The following is a 27,172-nucleotide window of genomic DNA, read 5'->3' on the forward strand; positions in this document are numbered from 1 at the left end:
CGGAAAGACCACACACACACACACACACACACACACACACACACACACACACACACACACACACACACACACACACACACACACACACACACACACATGAGGAGGGTGTAGTAACAGAGAGAAAGCCGGGCTAGTCTATATCCTATCAAAAAAAAAAAAGCAGTCCAGTGGCACTTTACAGACTAACAAAATAATTTATTAGGTGAGCTTTCGTGGGACAGACCCACTTCTTCACACCATAGCCAGACCAGAACAGAGTCAATATGTAAGGCACAGAGAGCCAAACATAGCAATCAAGGTTGACAAATCAGAAAAAAATGATCAAGGTGAGCAAATCAGAGAGCAGAAGGGCAGAAGGGGGGGTGTCAAGAATTAGGTTAAGCCAAGTATGCAAAAGAGCCCCTAGGACTCTCATTATAGGGGCTCTTTTGCATACTTGGCTTAGTCGAATTCTTGATTCCGCCCCCCCGCCCACACTTCTGCCCCTCTACTCTGTGATTTGCTCACCTTGATCATTTTATTCTGCCTTGTCAGCTGTGGTTGACATTGACATTTGGGAGACACTAACCCAGGATTGCTCAAAACGAAGAGAAGTAGTACATGACAGTACACTGCATTTTGAATTTGTCCACTGACAAGCCAAGGAAGGATGACAAGAGGTGGAGGAGGAAGGAGAGACTGCCTTTTAGTCATGGTCAGCAGCCTCCTGCTGTACCTGGAAACATCTCTTCTCACTGTAATAGAACTTGTGGTTCAGGGATAGGCCTTATCAGCCCCTGCATGGGACACTTCTGGGTTGAAACAATAGTTTCATAAACTCCTAGAATTGAAAAACAAGTCTAGCTTAAATGAATCCCTATGGGCACAAACAGAGATGATCAGGTTCTGAGAGAAACTATCACAAACTCAGTGAGAACCAAATCTGCTGTGTGACTCGGTAGCCTGGGTTGTTTGGGGGATTGGTAAAGGGTTACATAGCCTTTCACCTTGAGGTTATGGATGTGGGTTCAGTTTAAGCTGGTAGAAACCAAAGGACCTGTCCAGTGAGTGTTCGGTGAGCAGTTCAAAGGGGGTTGGTTGTTCAGCCCATTTTTTGGTGGGTGCATCTACACTTGCATCCCTCTTTCGAAAGACATACGCAAATGAGGTAAATCGAAAATACAAATTTGCTATAAATTTGCATATTTGGTATCTTGTTTGCATATTCTAATTTCAAAAGATCTTCTTTCGAAAGAAGAACGCCAGTGTGGCTGCTGTTCTTTATTGAACAGGAAGAAGGATTATTTCGAAGATGGGGTTTACTTTTGAAAGAACGGCGTCTACACTGGTTTTCTTCTTTTGAAAGAAGAGCTTTTGAAATTCAAATATGCAAATGAGGTACCAACTATGCAAATTTATACCTAATTTGCATTTTGGTGCACCTCATTTGCATGCCTCTTTCAAAAGAGGCATGCAAGCGTAGGCGCACCCCTTGAGAAGGTGACTACATCATAGAAAGAGGCCTGTTTATTGGTGGAGGGTTGCCAAGCCTCCTGCTTTTGCCAGCAGTCTCTTGGAATGATGCCCTTTCTCCTGGAGGCTCAGCAAAACAGGGAGATTTTTGGGTGCTAACAGTCTGGCATGGCAGTGGAGTGAAAGCAGGCTCACTTACCTACTTTCATTCTACCCTGCTTCTGGAAGTGGCCAGCACCATCCCTGAAGCCCTAGAAGTGGGGGTGGGAAGGGAGAGCCTGTATGCTGCCTCTGCCCAGAGCACCGACTCTGCAGTTGCCCTTAGCCAGGAACTGTGGCCAATAGGTTCTGCTGTGGGGGGTGCCTCTGGCCAATGGCATGCAGAGACCCCCTGGCTCTCCTGCCTAGGAAAGGTGCTGCTAGAGGGATGTACGTTTGGGAGGGAGCCACACCACCTGGGGTAAGAAAGTTCCCTGAGTCACTGTAGGGGCTCATCTGCATACTTGGCTCAATCTAATTCTTGACCTTCCCCCCCACCCCTCCACTCTCTGATTTGCTCACCTTGATTATCTTTTTCTGATTTGTCCTCCTTGCTTACTGTTTTTGGTTCCCTTTGCCTTAAATATTGAGTCTGGTCTGGTCTGGCTATGGTCTGAAGAAGTGGGTCTGTCCCACGAAAGCTCACCTAATAAACTATTTTGCTAGTCTTTAAAGTGCTACTTGACTGATTTTCCCTTTCCTAAACTCTCTCCAAGAACCCAATGCCTCTCCCATCCTGCACCCAAACACCTTCCCAGAGCCTCATCTGTTCACCATCCCACACCCAAAATCCCTCCCAGAGTCTGCACCCCCTCCTCCCCCCAATCTCCTGCCCCAGCCTAGATCCTGTCCACTGCATCTAACCCCCCCGCAAAGTATGTTTCCCACATCCCTCCTGTAGCCAACTCCCAGCCCACACTGGTGACAGTGAGTAAGGAGGAGAATGAGAAATGGAGGCAGCTGGGGTGGAGTGAGCAGGGCTGGGGCCTTAGAGAAGAGCTGGGACAGGGGCATGGTCTTGAGGAAGGTGTAGGACAGAGGGTGGGGCAGCAGTCTTTGGGTTTGCACAACTAGACAGATGTCAACCCTAGATGGTCTGGGTCATAGAGAAAAAAATCAGCTCACCCCTCACAGAGGTTATTACTGCTCTGTATTACTGGTGGCTACTGTGAGTGTGTGTGGCACATCTACTGAAGCTGCCTGTTCTGTAGATCTCCAGAGCTGCCACTCACATACTTCAAACTGCACTTAATAATTCTCCGCTCCTTAAAACTAAAATTTAGTATAGTCATATGAGAGAAACCGACAAACCCCCACAGCCCTCATGCTTCAGCTGTACAAAGGGACTGTGTATAATAAATATTAGGTTGTATTTAACAGGAAGTGTCTAATACCTTCTGGCAGGAAAAAACCTGCTAAATCACCTAGTGTAGTCCCACAGCCCTACTGAACAAAACCACATTGTTCTCCTTAGTTTATTATCCAAACCAGGTTTAAATTATTCATTTTGTGAAGCTTCCAGCACTTCTCTCTGGGGACCACTGCACAATCTAACAGACTAACCTGAGCATATGGCTTTGTGTTTATCCCGGTACCAGGTACCACAGAAAACACTGACAGAAGGAATCATTTCCCACACACAAGTTTCTTGATTGCGTCAGGCAGAAGCAAAGTTTATTAGAGACACTTTTTCAGCAGAAGGTAAACTACCAACCACGGTGCAGATTAACTCAAGTAAGTATTGTAATTAGATGCACAGCGAATTACAAAACAGAAGAAGCAAACAGCATGGTAGACAGGAAGGTGGACCAAAGCTCATATGGGCCCTTTAGGACAGTAGTGTTGGCGTTAGCAGTATTGAGTAATTCTGAAGAGCATTTGCCCATGCTCTTTGCCTAGGTGCAGAGTGGATGCATTGGGTGAGCGCTCGCTTTGTCCATGGGTGGTCTTTGATCGGTGGGTCTTGCACTGGAAAATGCCAGTTTCTCTTCTTAGTCACAGATCTTCCTTCCATGCACTGGAGGTGGATAAATAGAAGAATTATTTTACTTGGAGAGGAAGTGAAACCTTCCCTGCAGCATAAGCCTTCTTCCAGTGTGTCTGGTTAATATAAACCCTGAGAGCGGAGGCTTCTCACAGAAACGTTGCTGCCTTTAAATTGAGATGCAATCCAGAACTTCTCCCAAATTGTTTATATGCTTAGAATACAAGTAAAGGAAGCAAACACCACAGGTTGGGCCAGCAGCTGTGCCAGAACTGCAAAGGGCAGCTCCTTTTGCCCTCCCCTGGACTTGTGTGTTCCCCTAGACACTCGGCTCTCTGTGTCCCCAAAGTGTTTTATTTCTCCTAAGATGCAAAAGTAAATTGTTGCACTCCCCCAGCAGCAGGATGGACCACCCATAGATACTGTTTGTGGTCTAGGACCCATTTTCCCAACGCACACCAAGACTTCATTGGTTCCTTTTATCTGTTTTAAGGACGTGCTGCCTCCTGCTTTGCCCTACAAAATACTCAACCTCCAATCGCAGCTTCCTTCTCCAAGTACTCTAGACTCTCACTCTTTCCCTTTGTCTCTCAATCTCTCTCTGCTTTCACTTCAAGATACCTTTCTTTTCCATCTTTCCTTCGCCCTCCCTTTCAGCTCTCTTCTCCCTCACGTTCACCCTTCACAATCATCGCGAGTGAGTCACCGCTACATTTGACACTGTTTCTTGATAACTTCCTCTATGTCCTACCACTCTCCAGTTGCCCTGCAACATGATTCTAAAAGGTGAGCTACAGCACCTTAAAACTGTTTAACCGAGAGTGGACATGATAGCTTTTCTCTTGCCCTACTGGTAAGAAGGGAACTAAAGAAACATTTTCCTGAAGTTCTTACCTATCTCAGCAGGGTGGCAAGGCGTGGCATGACAGTGGGAAGATGAAGAGTAGCCGTGGGTTGATTTAATGACTACTCCTCCTCCCGCTCCACTTGAGCATTTTCCTCCTATGCTAATCCCTCCTTCTGGGCCACTGTGACAAGGAAAGAGAGTTTGGTGAATGAAACAATAGCCAACCTTACAACAGCATGGTGAGTTCAGTGAAGACTTGTGGCATTGCTTGTCTACAGTCACTACCAGTCCAGTAAAAAGGCAGGACCAGGCCAGTTTACCTCCTCTGGCTTTCGTCCATCACTCTCCCTCACTTCTTCCATGTTGAAAAGCAAAAGTACATCACTACAAGGCCAATCAGTCTCCACACCCACTTTGCCCACAATGGTTGAGTTACTCATAGGCTGCCATTACCAGTGGGCTTTTAAAACAGATTCTGCTCTATCCCTTGCTTAAAAATCAGGAAATCTGTACCTGATTATTTATATGGTTTGGTTCAAATCAAAGTGGAGTTGGGGACATGGCAAGTGCTTTGGATAAAAGAAGGAATGGCCTGGACTTTTGGCAAAACCTCAGACTGAGTCTTTAATGCAGGGACCACAGCATAGGTGTTTGCTTTATCCCCCGCTGGGCCTGCAGCTTACATACACAATGTCACGCTGTCCTCCTTCCAGCAGGCAGCGGTAAGTGTGAATCTCCTGCTCCAGTCGACATTTGACGTCTAAGAGGACCTTGTACTCGTGGTTCTGGGACTCAATTTCTGCACGCAAATCAGCCAGTTGCTGCTCCACACAGGTGATCTGTTGCTGTAACTGGCACAGGTGGGTGTTGTAGCGACTTTCGGTTTCCGCTAAAGAGGCTTCCAGGTTGTCACGCTAAGAATTGAAAGAAAAAAAGCCACAAGTACTTTAGCCACGTGTTAAATATAAACCCATTTGGATGTGGAAAGGTGAGGATTGTCAATGCAAAAATAAAAGTACGTTGTTGCTAACAATCAGCTGTATTATGCCTGCTAGGTATAGGCCAGTGTCATCAGTCCTGAAGTCCAGGCATCAGTGTGTCATAGGTGAAATATCAGTGGTGACAACATCACATACCTGGCTAAGATGAGCTTGTAGATCAATCTCCAGGCACTGCAACTGACGTCTAAGCTCAGAGACCTGGCTGTTGCACGACTCAACCTCCTGACTGCTTGTGATGACATCACGATTCACCTCTTCAATCTGTAAAACAGAAACACAGAATAAAGAGCTTCAGAGGGAATTTTTAATTGTCAGATGAGTCTAGTGTGTGTGAACAACAGGGACTGGTCAGGTTTTCTCAACACTTGAAGGAAGCTCATCTGTTCATTGTAACTTGCTCTTCTAATGGTACAACCCTCACAACATCACCAGTAATTCTCCTCTGTCCTAACTGAGAGGCTCACCCACTGTTCTGCCAACACACCTCCATCTCTGCCACCATGACGTGTAGCAAGCCCTGGAATTCCATGAGAGGCATACATTGCTCATGCACAGGGTCTCCTTGCCCTAAGTGTCCCCTATCTACTATACATTCATGCAGATCACGTTTACAATGTGTGAAACAGGAATATGTGATTCTGAAATAACTTCTGTATTTTTGCTTGGGAGAGTTACAGTTATGGTGCATTTACCTTGCATTCATACCAGTCCTCAACTTCTTTGCGATTTTGTGCAATCATTGTTTCATACTGGCATCTCATCTCCTCTAGGATTTTCTTCAGATCTGGGCCGGGACTGGAATTGACCTCCACACTGACATCGCCAGTGGACTGGTTTCTCAGACAGGTGATTTCCTGAAAAGATAACCCAAATCAGCTTGGTTAAAAATATTAAAAAGTGAGTTGAACTCTGGGGCCTGAGAGCAGCATGCCCGTGTCAGTGAGCCCCTACTTCCAGTTTCTGACGAGTAGGCAACGGGATTTGCAAAAGAAGTACTGTCATCATCCTGCATTACTATTCATACTGGTGGTTGTAGCTGCAGTACTGCCCCATTGTTTTAATCAAGATCAGGGCCCTGTTGCCATAGTAAGTAACGTACAGACTACACGTTACATATCAGGGAATGAGATCCTACCTCCTCATGGTTCTTCTTCAGACAGCACAGCTCTTCCTTCAAGCACTCGAGCTGTGCCTCCAGGTCAGATCTGCACAGGGTCAGCTCATCCAGAACTTGGCGTAAGCCATTGATATCAGCCTCCACACTCTGGCGAAGGGCCAGCTCAGTCTCATATCTATGCCAGGGACAAGAAGCAGAGATAAGTCAATGTGTGAGCCCACCATTCTGGGCTCCTGGCATGTGCACATCTGCTGGGGAATAATATAATCTCTTGCTTTTTTCAAAAAAATCTGTGGGCCAGACTCTCAGTTGGTATAAATCTGCATTGGTCCCTTCTCTTCAATGGATCATGCCAATTTACACCATTTGTCCCTATATTTTGGCCCCACGAGCCCCACAATAAACTCTTTGTTGCTTCAAACACTCTGTCCTGGAAATGCCACTATTCCAGGCAACTCTAAGGCCAAAAGACCTAAGGCACTTGTCAAATCTGAGACCACAGCTGACTGGTGTTCCCTTGTATTCCCTCATTGCTCTGTCTATATCCATTGTTGTCTTTTGTCCTCTGATGTGATTGTCAGCTCATTCGGCGTGATGGGTGGGTTTGTAGAGTGCCCAGCACAACAGGCTCTAGTCATAGCTGCTATTCTAATAGAGTGAATTAATAATCAAAAAATCACCTGCAATGAGTTGAGAAATTCAGTAGCTCTTTGTTGGGAAATTTCTTGGTTTGAGAATAGGACATTAGGGAAGACAGGAGAATGCAGGCTATTTCTTGTAAGGAGAAGTACTCACTTCAGCCTGAAGTCATCAGCTGCCATCCTGCTGTTATCAATGTTCAGAATGATCTTGTTGTTGTCGAGGGTTGCACAAACAATCTGGAAAAGAAGAGGGTCCGGGAGACTTTCAGCCCCAAAGTCTCTTCACTCTCTTACACTCAGTGTCACCTTGCAAATTTCAGTTGTAACTATGATTTTGTAGTTATTTCATTGCAAGACTTTATATTGCAGCTCAGCATTTGAGAGCTATCTGCACTCTGTGATTCTTTTTGCTTGTTTTTTCTAGAGGATTAAGAATATACTTAAGAAATGTGTTTTACAAACATTAAATTGCCCATTCAAACCTATTGGAGGCAAAGTATCATTTTGTTCTTATTGTTCTTTAGGGAAATATTCCCCTTCCCCGCCCCCATTTCTGTATAGAAGCTCAAACTTGTTTGAAATAGAAATTATATTTTAATTAAAATCTAAGAAAACTGATGACAAGGCACAAAGTAATAATGAAGATAAATCAGTAGATTAAGTAATGTATTTCTCCACTTGTCCCACTTTTGAGTTTTTATATATATTAAGACATCCTGGTAAGAATCTGGCCAAACCTACATTGTTTCCTGCCTATGTGACCTTTTTCTCTATGTACAAATCTGGCCCAGAAAAGGCAAATTGTGAAAGGACACATGAGTTTTTACACCCTCACTCATATTTCATAAAAGCAGTTCTCTTAATTTATGTCTGCAAAGAACATTTTACAAAAGTGAAATAATGGCTCTCACAGTTGTCATAGGATTGGAATGCAGGCTCAAGGTGAAGATCTTACAGTGCAGAATGCAGCCTAAAAATATGTTACCTGATTTTGAAGATCTTCTATTTCCTTGTAGTAACAGCTGTAGTCTTTTGGTATACCGGCATGTCCATGCTGGGCATACCATTCCCTGATTTTGCACTCAAGTGCAGCATTTTCTTCCTCCAGACATCGCACCTTGTCCAGGTAGGAAGCCAGACGGTCATTGAGGTTCTGCATGGTCAGCTTTTCATCACAGGGGACAAATACGCCATCTCCACAAACACCACCACCAACAAAGCCACCACCGACAGCTCCACTAAAGCCACCACCAAAACCACCTCCATAACCACAATGGGTGGCGGCACCACTCAACCCAATACTGGGACAACCTCCACAGCTGTATCCTAAGTGACCTCCAGCTAAGGCACCTCCATAGCTACCTCCAGAGAAACTACCAGCACTCAGTCCTGCTCCACAACTTGCACCACCACTGAAACTCCTGCCCGAGAAGCCTCTACCACTGCCTATGCCACAGGAGCTATATCTTCCAGAAGAGACTGAAGAAATCTTTCCTGCACCACCACCTCCAATCACACAGCTACCACCACTGCTCCTGCCTTTGGTAGTGACAGTGACAGTATGCTTGCTGCTGTAACTCATAGCGACAGCGAGTAAGAATACAACCCAAAGCCCAAAGCAAGAGGCACAGTTTGATGTAAATTCAGACTGCACATTTTCTCTCCCCACAGATCTCTATATATACCGTCCATAGTGGGTGTCACTAGTAGGGTGTTTCTTCTTCCCATGGGGCTGGCTAGTCTTGCTGTTTATGCCAAGAATTACTCCCCAAAGGCAGTTTCCCTCCAGAAATCTCAGTACGCAAGGAACTTAAGTTACACTTTAGCAGCTAATTCCAAATATACACTCACAATGATGTTTCATGAATCATCAGCTTTTCTTTATGACGAAAATTTTACAAGAAGAAGCCAGGAAAACACTGCCTTAAATTATATACAGGGAAAAATAATGCAGCTTATTGCAACAGAGAGCACTTCATCTGTTATTTTATTTTAATTTTTGTCTTTAATAAGCATGTTTTTTTCATATGAGCTGCTGGGTGTTGACATAGAAGATCAAAATATATAATGAATGAACACAGAGTCATGCTTTAGGAAAGTGAAAACCGCGATGCGCGTCTCAGTGGAATGATCTGAAACATTGTGACATAAATATTCAGGTCTTTCCTTAGTACAGAGGCAGATATTTAGACCCAGCATATTCCTAAAAAAGCCGTGTTTAAAGCTGTGGCAATTGAGGAGCAGGGATTCCGAAACTGTAGTCTGTGGATACCAATGTTCTGGAAAGAGCACTTGCCTGTACTGTGTGGTGGGCTGGCTCATTGATTGGTTCCTCCTCCTCTTTGTGTTCTGCTGAAAACCATCATTAAAATAAGCAAAGAGTACCTTAAATACTTTCCTAATATTACTTGCCACATGTGAGCAATTGATGTGTTTGCCACCTGTGTGCTTTGTGTCTGAACGGAAGGGAAGCTATTCCATGCAGTGGTGAATGGATTAGGGTTTGTCCACATGCACAATTTCTCTGTTAACATGCATGGTGTATATGAAAAACTGGGGGAACTTGTGACATAGAGAATGTAGTGTAAAACTGACATGCTGATGGTACTGGAGGAACAACTGGCTAGCTGAAGGGGTGGCCTAGATGTGACCAACTAGGTCTTTTCCATGGCTAATGTCTAAAAATTTATACTGAACAAGAAATTAAAGTGGGAAGAGCTATCCTCGTTTCTGCACTGCATTGAAATTGTTGTCAGTACATTCTGATTTGCTCTGAGGGCTTGGACACCAGTACTGCTGTGATACTGAAATGGCAGCTCAAAGAAGATCATAGAACTGGCATACTACCCAAAAGGCCTGAACCAATCAGCTCTGAACAGTGAGAATTCACTAGCACGGGCTATTGTGCTAGCTTCCCAGGAAACCCCCGCATAGAGACTTATGAGCAATGAGGAACTCTCTGCTCCAGGAGAGGGTAAATTTATATATCACATTGCCTGAATGAAGCAGAGAGAGGGAAAAAGGAGTTTCTTAGAAACTTCTTGCCATTGTAAACACCTCATTTGCCAAGCCCTTCTCTTCTGGCATCTGAAAAACAAGCCCTCCAAATTCATACCCGTCAGCCATCTCATGTGTACTGGTAGGAATAGCTATCTAAATCACTCACTTATAGGGGTCTCATCCTATAATGCCCAAGTGCCTCCCAAGTATTTATGGGTGGAGCATCATCCCATTCATGTCAGTTAGAGTACTATGATCCCCATTTAAGTGATTGATTATTTAGATTTTAAATGATAAAGGGATGCCTATCACAGGACGAGAGATGCCCGGCCATGTGTGTTAATTATATGGTACATGGAAACCATTCTATAGGCAGATGAAGTGACTTCCTCAAGGTCACAGAATGAAGCTGTGTGGGAGGCAAGAATTACCCGCAGGACTCCTGAATTAGGCAACAGAGCTTTAAACACAAGCCCATCCTCACTTCAGAAAGGTGCCCTATTCTCTCCCCAAGTGCAAGTCAGCAAATCAACAATCCCAAGGAAAGCTGTAAAAAAGAAAATCTGCTTTTCATTGTTTGTACTTTGAAGTATAATTGGAGTCGGGGTGAGGCTCTGAGGACAAACAGAAATTAAGATAATGCTTTTGTTGCTTGAAGCTTTGGTTATGCTGTGCGGGATCCTTGAAGAAATTAACCAGACACAGCTTTTATGGATGGAGCAAAATTCTGTTCTCTCTTTCAGAGGTATCATTTTAGCATCACAGAGTTCCACTTTTTGGTCAGCACAGCAAACTTTGTCTGAATCACATGCAGCACAAACATTCATTGCACATTGAGTACGGTTCCTTTGTAGCTGACTAAAGACTCTGCTGCTTGCAGTACAGGCCCTGCCCTACACCAGAGAGGGAAATGCATTATGTTTCCTAGTCATGTCAGTAACTTTGACTCTCTCTTGCTCTCTGTGATAGCAAACAATCCCCTTCTTCAAAACTTGCATCATCATGTTTTACTGTTTTTCTGACCAAAATGATTAATTTGCTGCTGTCCCGTCCCACTGATGGCATTTTATAACAATGGGCGGAATTAATTTTCAGGATATCTGTCTCTTTCTCTGCCGTGGTCTTGTGTTCATCAAAACTCCGCTGCAGAATATTTTCTCTTAGAGTCCTCTGCTCCACGAAGAGGGTGTGTCCAAGCAAGCAGAGCTTTGCTTTCCTAAGCATTGTTTCAGTGATGTCTCTACAGCCTGTTATACATGATCTTATCTTGTCACTTGTCATAATTACCTTATACAATTTGCATAATAGCTACCAGGCATTGTCAATTACATTTTTCCAGTACTTTGATGTGCACACAGAGAATAAGCTAGAAATCACTGCTCTATAGTAAAGACGACTTTAATATTTGCATTTGGGTGTGGGATACTGTACATATTGCCCTTTTGGCATTGCAACCTTTCCAGTTCAGACCATGTCTTTTTATCTGGCTAATGATTCACTGGCCAGTAATGACCATGTCTGACAAAATTCCAGGAAGGTCAATGAAATCATTACCATGCTGAGTTTGGCAACATTAGTTGTAGTCCTAGGTCTTAAATACACATTCAAAGGTGCAGAGTTTGTACATTACTTCAGTTTCATTCGCACTGATAGTTAGTCCATAGCTTTGAGTTATCTCGGTGCATTTGCTGGCGATGTAGTGGATGTCTGATTGAGCCTATGCAACAAGAGCAGAATCGTCTACTCTTAAGAGACCATCCATAACCTCGTCTGTTCCTTTTCAAGATGCTGGTATTTCAAAATGCAGTAAAAATTTCTGGCATTTAAATTGCTGAGAGCATCTTTGGGGCAAAGCAGAATCCAAAGAGACATTAGAGAATGCATGGACGACTGAAATGGGGTTGAAAGCACAGCTGTCTCACCCTCCTTTTCTTTTTTCTTGCTGGGATCTGAATGCATAGATGGATTATTAGGATAGGAGACTTTGTCAGAGCCTTCAGCTGAACATGGGAATGTACCAGCAGAGCACTGTGTGAATGTGGGAAGTGAGCAACGGTGCTGGACTGTTTTAAGTGCTTCAAACACCTGCTACCCTTAAGGTAGCTGGTCCACTGTAAATGTGTGTGGATGGATGCTTGGCTGGACGAATACCCAAGTTGGTGTGAGTTTTTTGTTTGTAGTCAACTTTTTTAAAAATATTATACAATATGCATATGTGTTCATCTGACTGTCCTGCAGCACAGAGCATTTAGAGCTGTTGATATTACCTAAGTGTTAGAGTAGATAGAGACATTAGAAAGGAAAAAAAGTGAGATGTAAGTATGAATTATTTCTATTGCAGTATCATATACAGCTCTGACACAGCCGTAAGGCCCTGTCATATCAGGTTTTGGACAAACAGGATAAGAACAGTCCAACGCTTTGAGAGTTCACAGCACTAGGGCTGGTATTAGCTGTGGGAGTTTACACTTACAAAATTCTTTAAAGTATTGCAACCTATACAATAAACAAATACAGAAAAAGTCTACATCATAAAACAGATTTCTGCAGAGGATACAGAGTATCTATTCATTTAATAAAATACTCCATTATTCAGAAAAATCAAGAATCCACATATAATCTTGAATAATTATTTGCAGCACTGATGACTTCAGCATGCACTCCAAGAGACTGGTGGGCTCTCAGTCTCTCTCTTTTTGATGACCCTGTAATCCATATTCACTTCTGCACCCTCATGAATGGTCTGCATTTTTTCCTCCAAAAGGGAGCCTGATTCACTGTTGGCATCAGTGCCAACTGATTCCCAAAATCCATTCTGTGTTGAGGTTTGAGATATCTTCCTTGTGCTCTGCCCATACTCCTTGCTTGATGTTCTGTGTCTCTTCTTACTTTTGTGTTGGTGTCTTTGCTAATGCTGCCTCCCCACGACTCTTTGAACAGCCTCCCCTTCAAAGTACATCAGACTTCTTAACGACCCCTCTAAATTTTTTTCAGAACTTGTGACTTTCAGCCAAATACAATCAAAACTTATAATCCACGTTGCCAGTATACCATGAATCACATCTTCTCTATTTTTATAACCCTCCTTCATTCCTTCCCTCACTTAATCTCTGCCTGTTGTCATCATTTCCTCTGACTGCCTAATTTAGATTATAAACATGCTGGGGCAAGGACTGTGTCTTCTTTATTTCCTTAAAGCATTTCATACACTTAATTCATATGAGCATTGTGGGTTAGTGATCAGATAGGCGGATGAGCCTTAGTAACCTTTCTTTAATGTCTGGGATCAGGGCTCCAGACAGGATGTGCACCTTGCAGGACATAGGGTCAGGTCAGCAGATGGATGTCTCTGTTCCCCTAAAAAGTACGTCTCCAACCACCAACACCCTACATCTCCTTCTTTCAGGTGGGGTGACTGTGGGCTTCCAAATTTAGGGCAGGTAGTTTCTCATCCTCAGACTTTGCAGATGGCTCCTCTCTTGCTGTCATACTGGTTATTGACTTGAATGGTTGGGGAACTTGATTGGAAGGGTGAATCTCTGTCTACTGCCAAGGTGACCAGCAGCTAAGTTTCCTCTGTTCAGAGCCACTGGTTATTCTTTCTCCTCTTCTGCTATTGTTCTTATTTCTGCAGTTCCTGGTTTTTGGCCAGAAGGAGCAGAGAGATTTTCCTGGGGGCAGGGGCAACGCAAAGCCATATTCCCCCCAGCACAGGGAGCCAGTGGGCTGGGGCTGCTGGCAGGCAGGGAAGCCTGCCTGAGAGTGCTGCTAGCCAGTAACTGCTTTGGTAAGACCCTTCTGTCCAGAGCAGCTTCTGACACCGCAACCCAATTTGCTCCCATAACCTACAACCCCTTCCGAAGCCCTCTCCTAAGCCAGAATCTTCTCCTGCACCCATACTCTCTGTCTGACTCTCTACCCCGTCTCACAGATCACCGCCCCCCACCCCAAGTCATAACTCCCTCTCAGAACCTGCATCTGCTCCTCCATCCCTCCCCCAGGCCAGAATCCTCTCCTACACTAGTACAGCCTCCTGGACCCAAGTTCCCTGTCCCAGGTCACAGCCCCTCCCTTTAAGACCCCACACCCTGTCCAACACCCCACTCCCCTATCCTGAGCATCCTGCTACACCCAACCTCCCTCCCAGACTCTACAGCCCCTGCATAGCAGAATGCATCCCTTGATCACTTACCAAAATCTCGATTTGCCTCCCATCCAAAATAACTGCCCACCCCCATCTAGAACCTGTCTTTTATGAAGACATCCAGCTTAGATTTAGAGATTTCAAGTGATGGATGCACCACTGTATCCATAAATAAGAGTTGGTGGTGATGGGGGACTTCAACTATCCAGATATGTGTTGGGAAACTAATACAGCAGGGCACAGACTATCCAGTAAGTTCTTGGATTGTATTGGAGACAATTTTTTATTCCAAAAGGTTGAAAAAGCTACCAGGGGGAAGCTGTTTTAGACTGGATTTTAACAAATAGGGAGGAATTGGTAGAGAACTTGAAGGTGGAAGGCAGCTTGGGTGAAAGTGATCTTGAAATCATAGAGTTCACAATCCTAAGGAAGGGTAGAACAGAAAACAGCAAAATAGAGATAATGGAGTTCAGGAGGGCAGATTTTGGTAAACTCAGAGAGCTGGTAGGTAAGGTCCCATGGGAAGCAAAACTGAGGGGAAAAACAGCTGAGGAGAGTTGGCAGTTTTTCAAAGGGACATTAATAAGGGCCCAAAAGCAAACTATCCCACTGTGTAGGAAAGATAGAAAATACGGAAAAAGACCGCCTTGGCTTAACCAGGAGATCTTGCATGATCTCAAAATAAAAGAGGAATTGTATAAAAAATGGAAAACAAAGAAAAATTACAAAGGATGAATATAGGCAAACAACACAAGAATGCAGGAGAAAGATTAGAAAGCCTAAGGCACAAAATGAGCTCAAACTAGCTACAGGCATAAAGGGAAACAAGAAGGCTTTTTATAAATATATTAGAAACAAGAGGAAGACCAGGGACAGGGTAGGGCCATTGCTCAGTGAGGAGGGAGAAACAGTAACAGGGAACTTGGAAATGGCAGAGACGCTTAATGACTTCTTTGTTTCAGTCTTCACTGAGAAGTCTGATGAAGGAATGCCCAACATAATGAATGCTAGTGGGAAAGGGGTGGGGTTAGAAGTTGAAATAAAAAAAGAACAAATTAAAAATCACTTAGGAAAATAAGATGTCTGCAAGTCACCAGGGCCTGATGAAATGCACCCTAGAATACTCAAGGAGCTGATAGAGGAGTTATCTGAGCCTTTATCTATCATCTTTGGAAAATCATGGGAGACAGGAGAGATTCCAGAAGACAGGAAAAGGGCAAATATAGTGCCCATCTATAAAAAGGGGAATAAGAATAACCCGGGAAACTACAGGCCAGTCAGCTTAACTTCAGTGTCAGGAAAGATAATGGAGCAGGTAATTAAAGAAATCATCTGCAAGTGCTTGGAAGGTGGTAAGGAAATAGGAAACAGCCAGCATGGGTTTGTAAAGAATAAATCTTGTCAAACAAATCTGATAGCTTTCTTTGATAGGATAACGAGCCTTGTGGATAGGGGAGAAGCGGTAGATGTGGTATACCTAGACTTTAGTAAAGCATTTGTTACGGTCTCTCATAATATGCTTATCAAAAAACTAGGCAAATACAATTTAGATGAGGCTACTATAAGGTGGGTGCATAACTAGCTGGATAACCGTACCCAGGGAGTAGTTCTTAATGGTTCTCAATCCTGCTGGAAAAGTATAACAAGTGGGGTTCCGCAGGGGTCTGTGTTAGGACCGGTTCTGTTCAATGTCTTCATCAATGATTTAGATATTGGCATAGAAAGTACGCTTATTAAGTTTGCAGATGATACCAAGTTGGGAGGGGTTGCAGCTGCTTTGGAGGATAGGGTCATAATTCAAATGATCTGGATAAATTGGAGAAATGGTCTGAGGTAAACAGGATGAAGTTTAATAAGGACAAATGCAAAGTGCTTCACTTGGGAAGGAACAATCAGTTTCACACATACAGAATGGGGAGAGACTGTCTAGGAACGACTACAGCAGAAAGGGATCTAGGGATTATAGTGGACCACAAGCTAAATACGAGTCAACAGTGATGCTGTTGCAAAAAAAGGAAACATGATTCTGGGATGCGTTAGCAGGTGTGTTGTGAACAAGACACGAGAAGTCATTCTTCCGCTCTACTCTGCGCTGGTTAGGCCTCAGCTGGAGTATTGTGTCCAGTTCTGGGCACCGCAGTTCAGAAAAGATGTGGAAAAACTAGAGAGGGTCCAGAAAAGAGCGACAAGAATGATGAAAGGTCTAGAGAATGCGACCTATGAAAAAAGGTTGAAAGAATTGGGCTTGTTTAGTTTGGAAAAGAGAAGATTGAGGGCAGACATGATAGCGGTTTTCAGGTATCTAAAAGGGAGTCATAAGGAGGAAGGAGAGAACTTGTTCTTCTTGGCCTCTGAGGATAGAACAAGAGGCAACAGGCTTAAACTGCAGCAAGGGAGGTTTAGGTTGGACCTTAGGAAAAAGTTCCTAACTGTCAGGGTGGTCAAACAGTGGAATAAATTGCCAAGGGAGGTTGTGGAATCTCCATCGCTGGAGATATTTAAGAACCGGTTAGATAGATGTCTATCAGGGATGGTCTAGAAAGTGCTTGGTCCTGCCATGAGGGCAGGGGGCTGGACTCGATGGCTTCTCAAGGCCCCTTCCAGTCCTAGTGTTCTATGATTCTAATTAATTACCCTAACGTTACATTCTTACCTTATTTCCAGCCTGCATTTATCTAGCTTTAGCCTTCAGCCGTGGCATGTTGTGTTTCTGTCTGCTAGATTAAAGAAAATTAGATATCTATCCAAAATCTTCTACCATTAACATATAGACCCTGGTCGAGTGACCTCTTAACCATCTTTTCTTGGTAAACTAAATACAGTGAGCTTCTTGAGTCTGTCACCAAATGGCAGGTTTTCCAGCAACCTCAGCCATCATATTTTTGTTGGTATTTAGCAAAATCAATTTGGATTATAAATTAATTTTATCTTTTTAAATACTGTCCATAGAGCTGTACTGGTCTGACTCTTGCAAGGTCCTGTTCATGATATTTGAAATTTAAGGAAATTTGGGCTGGACTGGCATGCAGAGTTCATAAGGCAAGGAGTTAGGAAATTTGTGACCAAACATTCACCCACCACAAAAAGAACCATGCAAAGCAGCCGAGCTGGCTTTTATATTCAAATTCGGCACATTAACACATGGTTTAAACCCGGACGGGAACTTTTTGAGTCACTATAGGGGCTCGTCTGCATACCTGGCTTTATCTAATTCTTGACTCCCCCCTGACCCCTCCACTCTCTGATGTGCTCACCTGGATTATCTTTTTCTGATTTGTCCTCCTTACTTACTGTTTTTGGTTCTCTATGCCTTAAATATTGAGTCTGTTCTGGTCTGGCTATGGTCTGAAGAAGTGGGTCTGTCCCACGAAAGCTCACCTAATAAACTCTTTTGCTAGTCTTTAAAGTGCTATTTGACTGCTTTTTGTTTTGATAGTGTATAGACTAACACGGCTTCCTCTCTGTTACTGTCTGAGTGAAGTTTTAGATTGTATTGACTTTACTAGTGTTTTTATGTAGCCTGTTGTAAAACTAGGCAAATATCTAGATGAGTTGATGCACCCCCTGAATAACCTTGGTGTACCCCCATGGGTACACATACCCTTGCTTGAGAAATACTGCTTTAAAATGTAAAACAGAAACATTTTTGCTCCTTTGGATGATATTTCTGACTGCCTACATGCAAGATGCAACTGTGGGCTGCTGTGTTCTGAAAGTTGTCAGATGAACCCAGGTGCTACTGTTTGTTGGAAGAGGGGCAGGGGTGGGAGTGGGGCATGCTTTCTTGTTTTTCATTGCTGATGGCTTTCTCTTTCTTTCTTTCTTTGAGTAATGGTGACCAAAAGCTACTACCTGTGAGTCCTCCAGAGATTCTGCTAAGTTGCTTTAATTGGATATTTGCTCAGACCCTGGCCTGTAGCCTTGCTACAGTGCGAATACTTGATAGACTGCTTGTTGTGTTCTGCATTTAAAGGGATATGGCCCAGCTCCCTTGACTACTTTCTGCCCTCCTCATCAACATCTGCTACTGTGATGTTCCTTACTCGTCTTCCCTATTTCAGTGCTGCAGTGCCAACGGGCTCTGTTCAGTGGACACACTTCCAAAGTTCAGGCTGGTTTTAAAGGTGTTATTAGATCTGGCAGTATTTAAAAATGGGGACTTGTAATGAGCAGAGCGTGACCACTCACAGACCAAGAGGAGGCCACACAGCAATTTTTTACATGATCCAGGGGGCCGAACACAAAATAGCCCCAAACCTGCCCTCCCTGTCCCCAGGCATAACCCCTCGCAGCCCCAAACTGAGAGCTGTGCCCAGCCCCGAGAGCCATGACAAGCCTCTCCCAGCCCTGATACCGGCAACAAGCCACCCCCAGTCCTGAGAGCTGAGCTGCATTGTGCCCAGCCCCGAGACCTGAGCCACGCTGCACCAAGCCACGCCCAGCCCAAGAGCCGAGCCACACTGTGCTGAGGTGCACCCAGCCCGAGAGCCCTACGGCCACCTTTTAAAAGTGGTGGCACTGCCAGCTCCGTCATCCGGATTAAAGGCCTCGGCGAGCCAGATGCTGGCCCATGGGCCACGTGTTGACCACTCCTGAAGTAGCTATATAAAAGCCCAGGCCAGAAGCCCAGTCAGGCCCCAGCAGGTGGTAGAAGCAGAGGCCTGCCCCATGCTCCTGTACTGGAAGACCACTGAGTACCAGGAAGATGCAGAGGATTACCCAGACTACCAGGCCCCTTAACAGACAAGGGGAAGTCCTCCTGGCCTCACCTGAGTGTTCAGACCCCAATGACCCAAAGGATTTGACAGGGTGTCAGGTATACCTGAGTGGGGAGTCAGGGGCAGCCAATGAAACTCAAGTTCAGCAAAAAGAACTGTAGCAAGTCAGCATGTTGCAAGCTGGATCCCGCTAACCCCAGTGGCAGTCTGCTCTGCCACTGCTAGCACCCTGGGCCAGGGCGAGTGGCGCGGGCAGGCCTGCAGCCCCCCTATCATCACCCAGATCTGGGGTGGCTGTCTCCACTCTGGTTATTGAAGAATATGTGTGTTTGTTGGCTCCAGCCTGGACCATGGCCTGGGACTAGCAAGGCCAGAACACCAGGACTGTGCCTTGTCATCTACTATGACAGTTGTTAGAACAAGTAATACTGCTGAAATTAGAAATAAGTTTTCCATGCATCAGTTCTACATTTCTCTCTCTCTCTCTCTCTCTCCCCCCTCCACCCCCCTTCTCTCAGACTCTTTTTCTATCCATCTATAAATATAAGGAACATTTTCAAGGTGTCCCCTGTTCCATTTCCACTTCTGGGTGGAAACTATCATTTCACAAAATGTTAGACTGTCAGAAAATATATCTGGTGCAAGTAGCCCCCTGAGCACAAACACAGATGCCTAGGCTCTGACAGAAGCTGTCACAAACTGGTGGAAAACCGAAGCCAGTGTGTGCCTCCCAGCAGGAATGGATTGAGTGGGGTTGGTATTGGTTACGTAAACTTTCATCTTTGGATTATTGAATTGGGTTACACTGGTGGCAATGAAAGAAATGGCCTGGTGAGTGATCGGTGACCCCTCTGAAGGGAATTGATTGCTTCAGTCCATTTCTTATTGGCCCGCCCACAAGCGACCAGGCCTATCTTTTATTGTTATACTGAACCATTTTATCTCCACAGGTGTCAGTCAGATGCTTTCAGATGTGTTCTATCCACCTTTTTAAAAATAATCTAACATTGACTATAAATTCACAAAAACCAAGTGGCATGGGCTGTACATATGGACTGTGAACAACAGAAGTTTCTATGGTAACACAAAGAAGTAAGGGTCAGAAAAGAGGTGTGAAATCAGCTGATCCATTCCCGCAGCCCTGGAAGCTAGTGCATGCTTGTCCTCCTTAGTGTGTTGTCCAGACCAGTCCTTAAAAATACATGAAATTAGGCTTCCACCACCTCCCTCTGGGGACTACTGCACACTCTAACAGACCAATCTGAGCAAATTGCTCTGTGTTTCACCTGGTACCAGATACCACTGAAAACTTGACAAGAGGAAACCATTTCCCAGACACAAGTTTCTTGATTGCATTAAGCAGAAGCAAAGGTTTATTAGAGATACTTTTTCAGCAGAAGGTAGATTACCAACCAGGGCATGGATTAACTCAGGTAAGTAATTATTGTGATTGGACACATACAGCACTACAGAAAGGAAGAAGCAAACGACACAATAGGTGGTGGGCCCCGCAGGACAGTAGTGGTGGCATTAGCAGCTTTGAGTAATTCAGAACATCACTTATCCGTATTCTTTGCCTAGGCCCACAGCGAAGCATCAGATGATCTCTCGCTTTGTTCATGGGTAAGTCTTAGCTTGGTGGGTCTTGCACTGGAAGATGCCAGTTTACATCTTTCTGGTGTACCCTGGAGAGTAATAAATTGAACCATTATTTTGTTTTGAGTGGAAGTTAACCTCCCTGCCTCTTTTATCTCCCTTCTGTCTCACGTTCACCCTTCACAATTCACACAGTGAGCGTCACAGGTGTATTTGACCCTGTTTCTTGGCAACATTCCTCGGAGCATACCATTGTTGTGTCACCATGTCCTACCACTTTCCAGTTGCATTACAAGATCTGGAAAGATGAACTACAGGACCTCAACAGCATTAATAGAGATTGAATTTGATAGCTTCCTCCTTGCACTATTGGTAAGAGTGGGGACAAAAGAAACATTTTTCATTATACATACAAAGTAACTTCTTACCTCTATCAGTAGGGAGGCAAGTCGTGACTTGGGGGAGAGAATGGGAAGATGAAGAGTAGCTGTAGCTTGATTTAAGGACTACGCCGCCGCCTCCTGCTGCTCCACCTGTGCATTTACCAGCTCCACTTCCTGATCCTGACCCTCCTTCTGGGCAACTGTGATGAGGAGAGAATATTTGGTGAATGAAACAGCAACCAACTATATGACAGCTTGGTAGGTTCAGAGAAGCCTTATGAATTTGCTTGTCCTCAGTGGCTACCACTCCAGCAAAGAGCCCCGACCTGGCCAGTTCACCTTTCTTGACTTTCTGCCAGCACCCCCACTCACTTCTTCCATGCTGAGAAGCAAAAGTACTTCACTACAAGGCCAGTCAGTCTCCACACCCACCTTCCCCACAATGGATGAGTTACTCTGAGGCTGCCATTGCCAGTGGGCTCTTAAAACAGGTTCTCCTCTATCCCTTGCTTGCAAATCAGGAAATATTTACCTGATTATTTATAGCGCTTCTTTCAAAAGAAGGTGAAGCTGCAAATATGCCAGGTGCTTTGGAAAAAAGAAGGAATGACCTGGACTTTTGGCAAAATGTCAGACTGGGTCCTTAACCCAGGGATCACAGCATGGAATCATAGGGCTGGAAGGGACCTCAGAAGGTCATCTAGTCCAGCCCCCTGCTTCACACAGGATCAACCCCAACTAAGTCATCCCAGCCAGGACCTTGTCAAGCTTATGTCCTGCTGGACCTGCAGCTTACGTACACAATGTCACGCTGTCCTCCTTCCAGCAGACAGCGGTAAGTGTGAATCTCCTGCTCCAGTCGACATTTCACGTCCAGGAGGATCTTGTACTCGTTGTTCTGGGACTCAAGTTCGCAACGCAAGTCAGCCAATTGCTGCTCCAAACAGGAGATCTGTTGTTGTATCTGGGACAAGAGTCCGTTGTAGCGACTTTCAGTTTCAGCTAAAGAGGCTTCCAGGTTGTTCCGCTAAGAATTGAAGGAAACAAGCCATAAGTACTTTAGATACAGGTTAAATTAAACCCATTTGGATACAAAAAGTTGAGGATTTCTAATGCAAAGATAAAAGCAAATTGTTGCTAACAATCCTCTATATCGTGCCTTCTACAGAGACATCAGGCCTGCCTAGACCCATCAATCCAGAAATCCAGGCAGCAGTGTGTCCTAGATGAGATAGCAGTGGTGACAAGATCATGCACCTGGCTAAGGTGGGTTTGCAGATCAATCTCCAGGCACTGCAACTGACGTTTAAGCTCAGTGATCTCGCTGTTGCATGACTCAATCTGCTGACTGCTTGAGGTGACCTGAGAATTCACCTCCTCAATCTGTAAAGCAAACACAGAATAAAGAACTTCAGAGGGATTTTTAGTTGTCAGGTCAGTTTAGTGAAAGCGCAAAGAAGTGGTTGACAAAAGCTATAGGATGGGAAAGGCCTGGGCAAGTTTTCTAGAGATAGGAATGAATCTCATCTCTTGACTGTAACTCTCCTGTTATTCTAATGCTACAAGCCCTCACAACTTCTCCCTTCAGCAACGAAGGGTCCTGTGGCACCTTATAGACTAACAGAAAAGTTTTGAGCATTAGTTAGTTTATAAGGTGCCACAGGACCCTTCGTTGCTGTTACAGATCCAGACTAACACAGCTACCCCTCCGATGCTTAACTTCTCCCTTAGTACTCATCACTCCATACCAACAGGCTTATCCACTGTTGCCTCAACACTCCTCAATAATGACATCTAGCAAGCCCTGTTATTCCGTGAGGCACATGCATTGTACTTGTGTGGGGCCTCCATCCCATACACAGTGAGCATTCTGCGTCAGTGCTGATCACCTTTACAACAAGTGAAACTGAAATCCAATCTCCCCACGCATTTACATGTGATTCTGAACTAGCGCCTGCATTTTCAGTGGGGAGAATGACAGCTGTGATGCATTTACCTTGCATTCATACCAATCCTGAACCTCTTTGCGATTTTGTGCGATCATTTTTTCATACTGGCATCTCATATCGTCTAGGATTTTCTTCAGATCTGGGCCAGGGCAGGAATTGACCTCCACATCGACATCACCAGTGCTTTTGTTTCTCAGACAACTGAGTTCCTGCAAAGGTAATCCAGGTCAGTTTGGTTATGAAAATAAAAAAGTGAGTTGCTCTGTGGGGTGTAAGAGCAGCATGCCCGTGTCAGTGATGCACTGCATCCTGAGACCTATTTCTGACACACCAGTCTGATGCGGCTTCTCCAGTACACACCCAGCTCTGATGGGGAAACTACGGATGGTTTCCAAGCTAAATTCTCTAGTCAGTTCTCCTGAGGTAAGCAACAGTGGGTGTTTCTTGAGTTGTGTGATGGCCCTTCGCAGCAAATTAAGGAATTTTTGATTGTTCTGGCTAAAAGAGGACGTTGTCCCTGCTTCTTCTTCACCTGGGTCTTTGTGTCACTTTGTGTCCTGGATCCTGTCTAATAGTTATTCTCCTGGGACAACCACACTACCCTGTTAACAGTTATGTTTTCACAACCGCTGCCTTTGTTTGTGTGGCTTTTCCATACACCAAATCCAGCCTGCACATTTCTGCTGCCGTTTTCAACCAAGTGGTTTCTTAGCTTTACTTATTCTCTGTGTGTTGGCCCTTTGAATTGTTTTTCCTTTTATATTTACAAATTAAGAGAAAGGAGCTTGGTTTCTGTGGTTAGGGCTCCTGACCTACTGTTCCTGGATCTGCCACTGCATTTCCAAATGATTTTGGACGACACATTTCTCTTAACCATCCCTCAGAAAACCTGGCGTCACACCAGGAAGATTAATACCAGCAACACAGGGATGTTGCTAATACAAGTTAACTGCTTGTTGAGTGTTTTGAGTTAAGTTCTCTAGGCAAAACATGCCAAAGAAGAGACAGGTGATATTATTGGTTCTTGACAAATCTGTTTCAAGGTTTATCCAACTCACTCCTAGTGTCTTCCCAGGAGCTCCCAGAAGCTTGACAGTTTTTCCCTCAGTTTCTACATTACTCCCAAACCTTAAGGGAGGGGCCTGAGCCCTGGGGATGCTCGGGACAACTGCATAGGACCTGTTTGCCTTATGTTTTAAATTAGAACGAATTTAATTAGGCAACGTGGATTTGTGAAAAGAGTAATACTGTCATATTGCAGATTACTATTCATATTCTATTGGTTGTAGCTGCAGTACTGTCCCACTGTTTTAATCAAGATCAGGGCCTGGATGCTGTAGTAAGTAACGTACAAACTACATTGTTTTATATCAGGGAGTGAGATCCTACCTCCTCATGGTTCTTCTTCAGACAGCACAGCTCTTCCTTCAAGCACTCGAGCTGTGCCTCCAGGTCAGACCTGCACAGGGTCAGCTCATCCAGAACTTGGCGTAAGCCATTAATATCAGCCTCTACACTCTGGCGAAGGGCCAGCTCAGTCTCATACCTGTGCCATGGACAAGAAGCACAGAAAATTCAGTGCCTGAGCCCACTATTCAGAGCCCCTGGCATGTGCGCTCTGGTTGGGAATGGGTCTGCATTTCCCTGCTTTCAACGTTGCTGTTTGTCTGTGGTTAAAATAGCTCACACCACGTCTGCTGCCTAATCTCTCTGAGTGTTCAAAATGAGAGATTTGGGATTTGGCTCATAAAAGGCTTTCTTCTCCACCTTTTCTTGGTCCTCTCCTCTCTGATGTCACTACTGCACAAATGTCACCCACTCCTTTTTCTGCACTTCCCCGGAGGAATAGTCTAAACTCTTTGCTTTTTAAAAAAAAATCTCTGTGCCAGACTCCCAGTTGGTATGAATCGATATAGCTCCAAAGCCCTTAAGGCACTCGTGCCAGTTTGCATTAGTTGTCTCTGTATTTTAGCCCCAAAACCCCACCACCAACTTTGTTGCCTGAGCCATCTGCCCTGAACTTGCCCCCATTCTAGGCCCTTCTAATGTCGAAGCCCAAAGGCACATGTGTCATCTGAGGCCACAGCCTGTCAGGCTGACCAGTATTGTGTCATTCTTCCCTTGTACTCCGCCTCCATTGATCCATCTCTATCTGTTGTTGTCTTTTGCCCTCTGGAAGGATTGCCAATTTTTGGGTTGCTTTGTGTTTGTAGAATGGGGTCCTGGTCCATGATGTGGCTTGTTGGTGTCATGAGATCACAAATGATTAATAACAATAAAATCGCACAAAAATACCATCCGTCATGAGCTGGAAATTGCAGTAGAAACCCCTCCCGCCCCCGTTGGGAGATTTCGTAATTTGGGAATAGGAAATTAGGAACAAGAAGCGAATGCAGGCTTTTTCTTGTAGAGAGAGGTACTCACTTCTGTCTGAAGTCATCACCTGCCATCCTGCTGTTATCAATCTCCACAAGGATCTTGTTGTTGTCCACAGTTGCACAAACAGTCTGAAAAAGAAAAGGGTCCAGGAGACTTTCAGCCCTGATGTCTTTCTGCTCTGTTATGCTCAGAGGCACATTGCAAATTTTAGTCTTTTAACAATCCCAGTCTTGAAATTCAGACAGATAAGAAGCACAGAAGATTTCTCATGCCAGGAGAAGGGTTTGAGAAATGTCCCAGTGTGTGAAATGAAATAGGTGAAAGGAATAAATATGTAAAAATACTGTGAAATACTAATGATTTTAAAATGAGAAGTAGTAATCCCTGATACCTGCTATAACAAGCCTCATCTTTTCCAAGTTGACCTAGAGTTACAGGTGAGCATTTGGCAGGAATCTCTCTCCTGTAGCCTGTGATTCTGTCTACTTTGATCTCCCAAGCTGACTAACCCCTCTTCAGAATAGATGTGGGAAATAATTTTTACAAACATTAAATTGCCCTTTCAAACCTATTGGTGACAAAGCAGTCTTCTTTCTTACTGGTCTGTAATGAAATGGAATATACCCCTCCCTCGCCCCCAGTTCTTTACAGAAGCTCAAACTTGTTTGAAACAGATATGAGATTCTTATCAAAATCTGGGAAATCTGATGATAGAATAAAATGTAATAATAACAATAATTCAGTACGTTAATGAATAAATTCACGTTTCCTCTTTCTTTTGGATATAAATATATTAATATAAATATATATCCCACTACACATTTCATTCATTCTGACCAGCCCAAGATTGTTCCCTTTAAATGTACCTTTTTCTCTTTCTACGAATGTGGTCCAGAAAAGGCAAACTATAAATGAGCTCATGATTTTTCACACCCTCACTCACATTTCATAAAATCAGTTACCTTAATTTATCTCAGAAGAACATTTCGCAAAGCGAATACTCTGACAAGTGCAATAGGTTCGGAACACAGACTCAAAGTGAGGATCTTACAATGGGGTATACAGTACAGCCAGAATGACGTTACCTCTTTTTCAAGATCATCTATTTGCTTGTAGTAGCAGCTGTAATCCCTCAATATGTTGGCATGTCCATGATCTGCATACCACTCCCTGATTTTGCACTCAAGGGTGGCATTTTCTTCCTCCAGGCATCGCACCTTTTCCAAGTAAGCAGCCAGACGGTCATTGAGGTTCTGCATGGTCAGCTTTTCATCACAGGGGGCAAACATGCCGTCTCCACAAACACCGCCACCAAGAAAGCCACCACCAATTGCACTGCTAACGCCACCACCAAAACCACCTCCATAGCCACACTGGATGGCGCCACCACTCAGCGCACTGCTGGAACCCCCTCCACAGATGTATCCTGGCAAACATCCAGCTAAGAGAGTTCCATAGCTGCCTCCAGAGAAATTACCACCACTCAGTCCTGCTCCACAATCTGCACCACCACTGAAACTCATGCCTGAGAATCCTCTACCACTGCCTATGCCACAGGAGCTATATCTTCCAGAAGAGACTGAAGAAATCTTTCCTGCCCCTCCACCTCCAGCCACACAGCTACCACCACTGCTCCTCCCTTTGGTAGAGACAGTGACAGTCCGCCTGGTGTTGTAGCTCATAGCGACAGCAAGTGAGAATACAACCCAAAGCCCAAAGCAAGAGGCACAGTTTGATGTAAATTCAGACTGCACATTTTCTCTCCCCACAGATCTCTATATATACCATCCATAGTGGGTGTCACTAGTAGGGTGTTTCCTCTTCCCATGGGGCTGGCTAGTCTTGCTGTTTATGCCAATAATTATTCCCCAAAGGCAGTTTCCCTCCAGAAATCTCAGTACGCAGGGAAGTTAAGTTACACA

At 44.4% G+C, this 27,172-nt stretch overlaps 2 protein-coding genes across 2 annotated transcripts; both read right to left on the reverse strand.

Moving 5' to 3' along the window:
- Nucleotides 1-4,978: 4,978 nt before the first annotated feature.
- On the reverse strand, nt 4,979-8,558 carry LOC142002524 (keratin, type I cytoskeletal 42-like). The gene is made up of 7 exons (XM_074978701.1): nt 8,515-8,558; nt 8,067-8,355; nt 7,236-7,318; nt 6,459-6,615; nt 6,016-6,177; nt 5,459-5,584; nt 4,979-5,236 (listed from the first exon to the last, which is right to left on the reverse strand). The coding sequence occupies exons 2-7, from the start codon at nt 8,238-8,240 to the stop codon at nt 4,979-4,981; spliced, it is 960 nt and encodes a 319-aa protein (XP_074834802.1). The 5' UTR covers nt 8,241-8,355; nt 8,515-8,558.
- An 11,962-nt stretch (nt 8,559-20,520) lies between these two features.
- LOC142002525 (keratin, type I cytoskeletal 42-like) lies at nt 20,521-26,827 on the reverse strand. Its single transcript, XM_074978702.1, has 8 exons — nt 26,784-26,827; nt 26,336-26,624; nt 25,296-25,378; nt 24,261-24,417; nt 22,919-23,080; nt 22,180-22,305; nt 21,719-21,949; nt 20,521-20,628 (listed from the first exon to the last, which is right to left on the reverse strand). Exons 2-8 carry the CDS (start codon nt 26,537-26,539, stop codon nt 20,521-20,523), a joined length of 1,071 nt encoding a protein of 356 aa, XP_074834803.1. The 5' UTR covers nt 26,540-26,624; nt 26,784-26,827.
- Between the last annotated feature and the right edge of the window lie 345 nt (nt 26,828-27,172).

This window comes from Carettochelys insculpta, chromosome 28, assembly GCF_033958435.1.
Source record: "Carettochelys insculpta isolate YL-2023 chromosome 28, ASM3395843v1, whole genome shotgun sequence".
Lineage (NCBI taxonomy): Eukaryota > Metazoa > Chordata > Testudines > Carettochelyidae > Carettochelys > Carettochelys insculpta.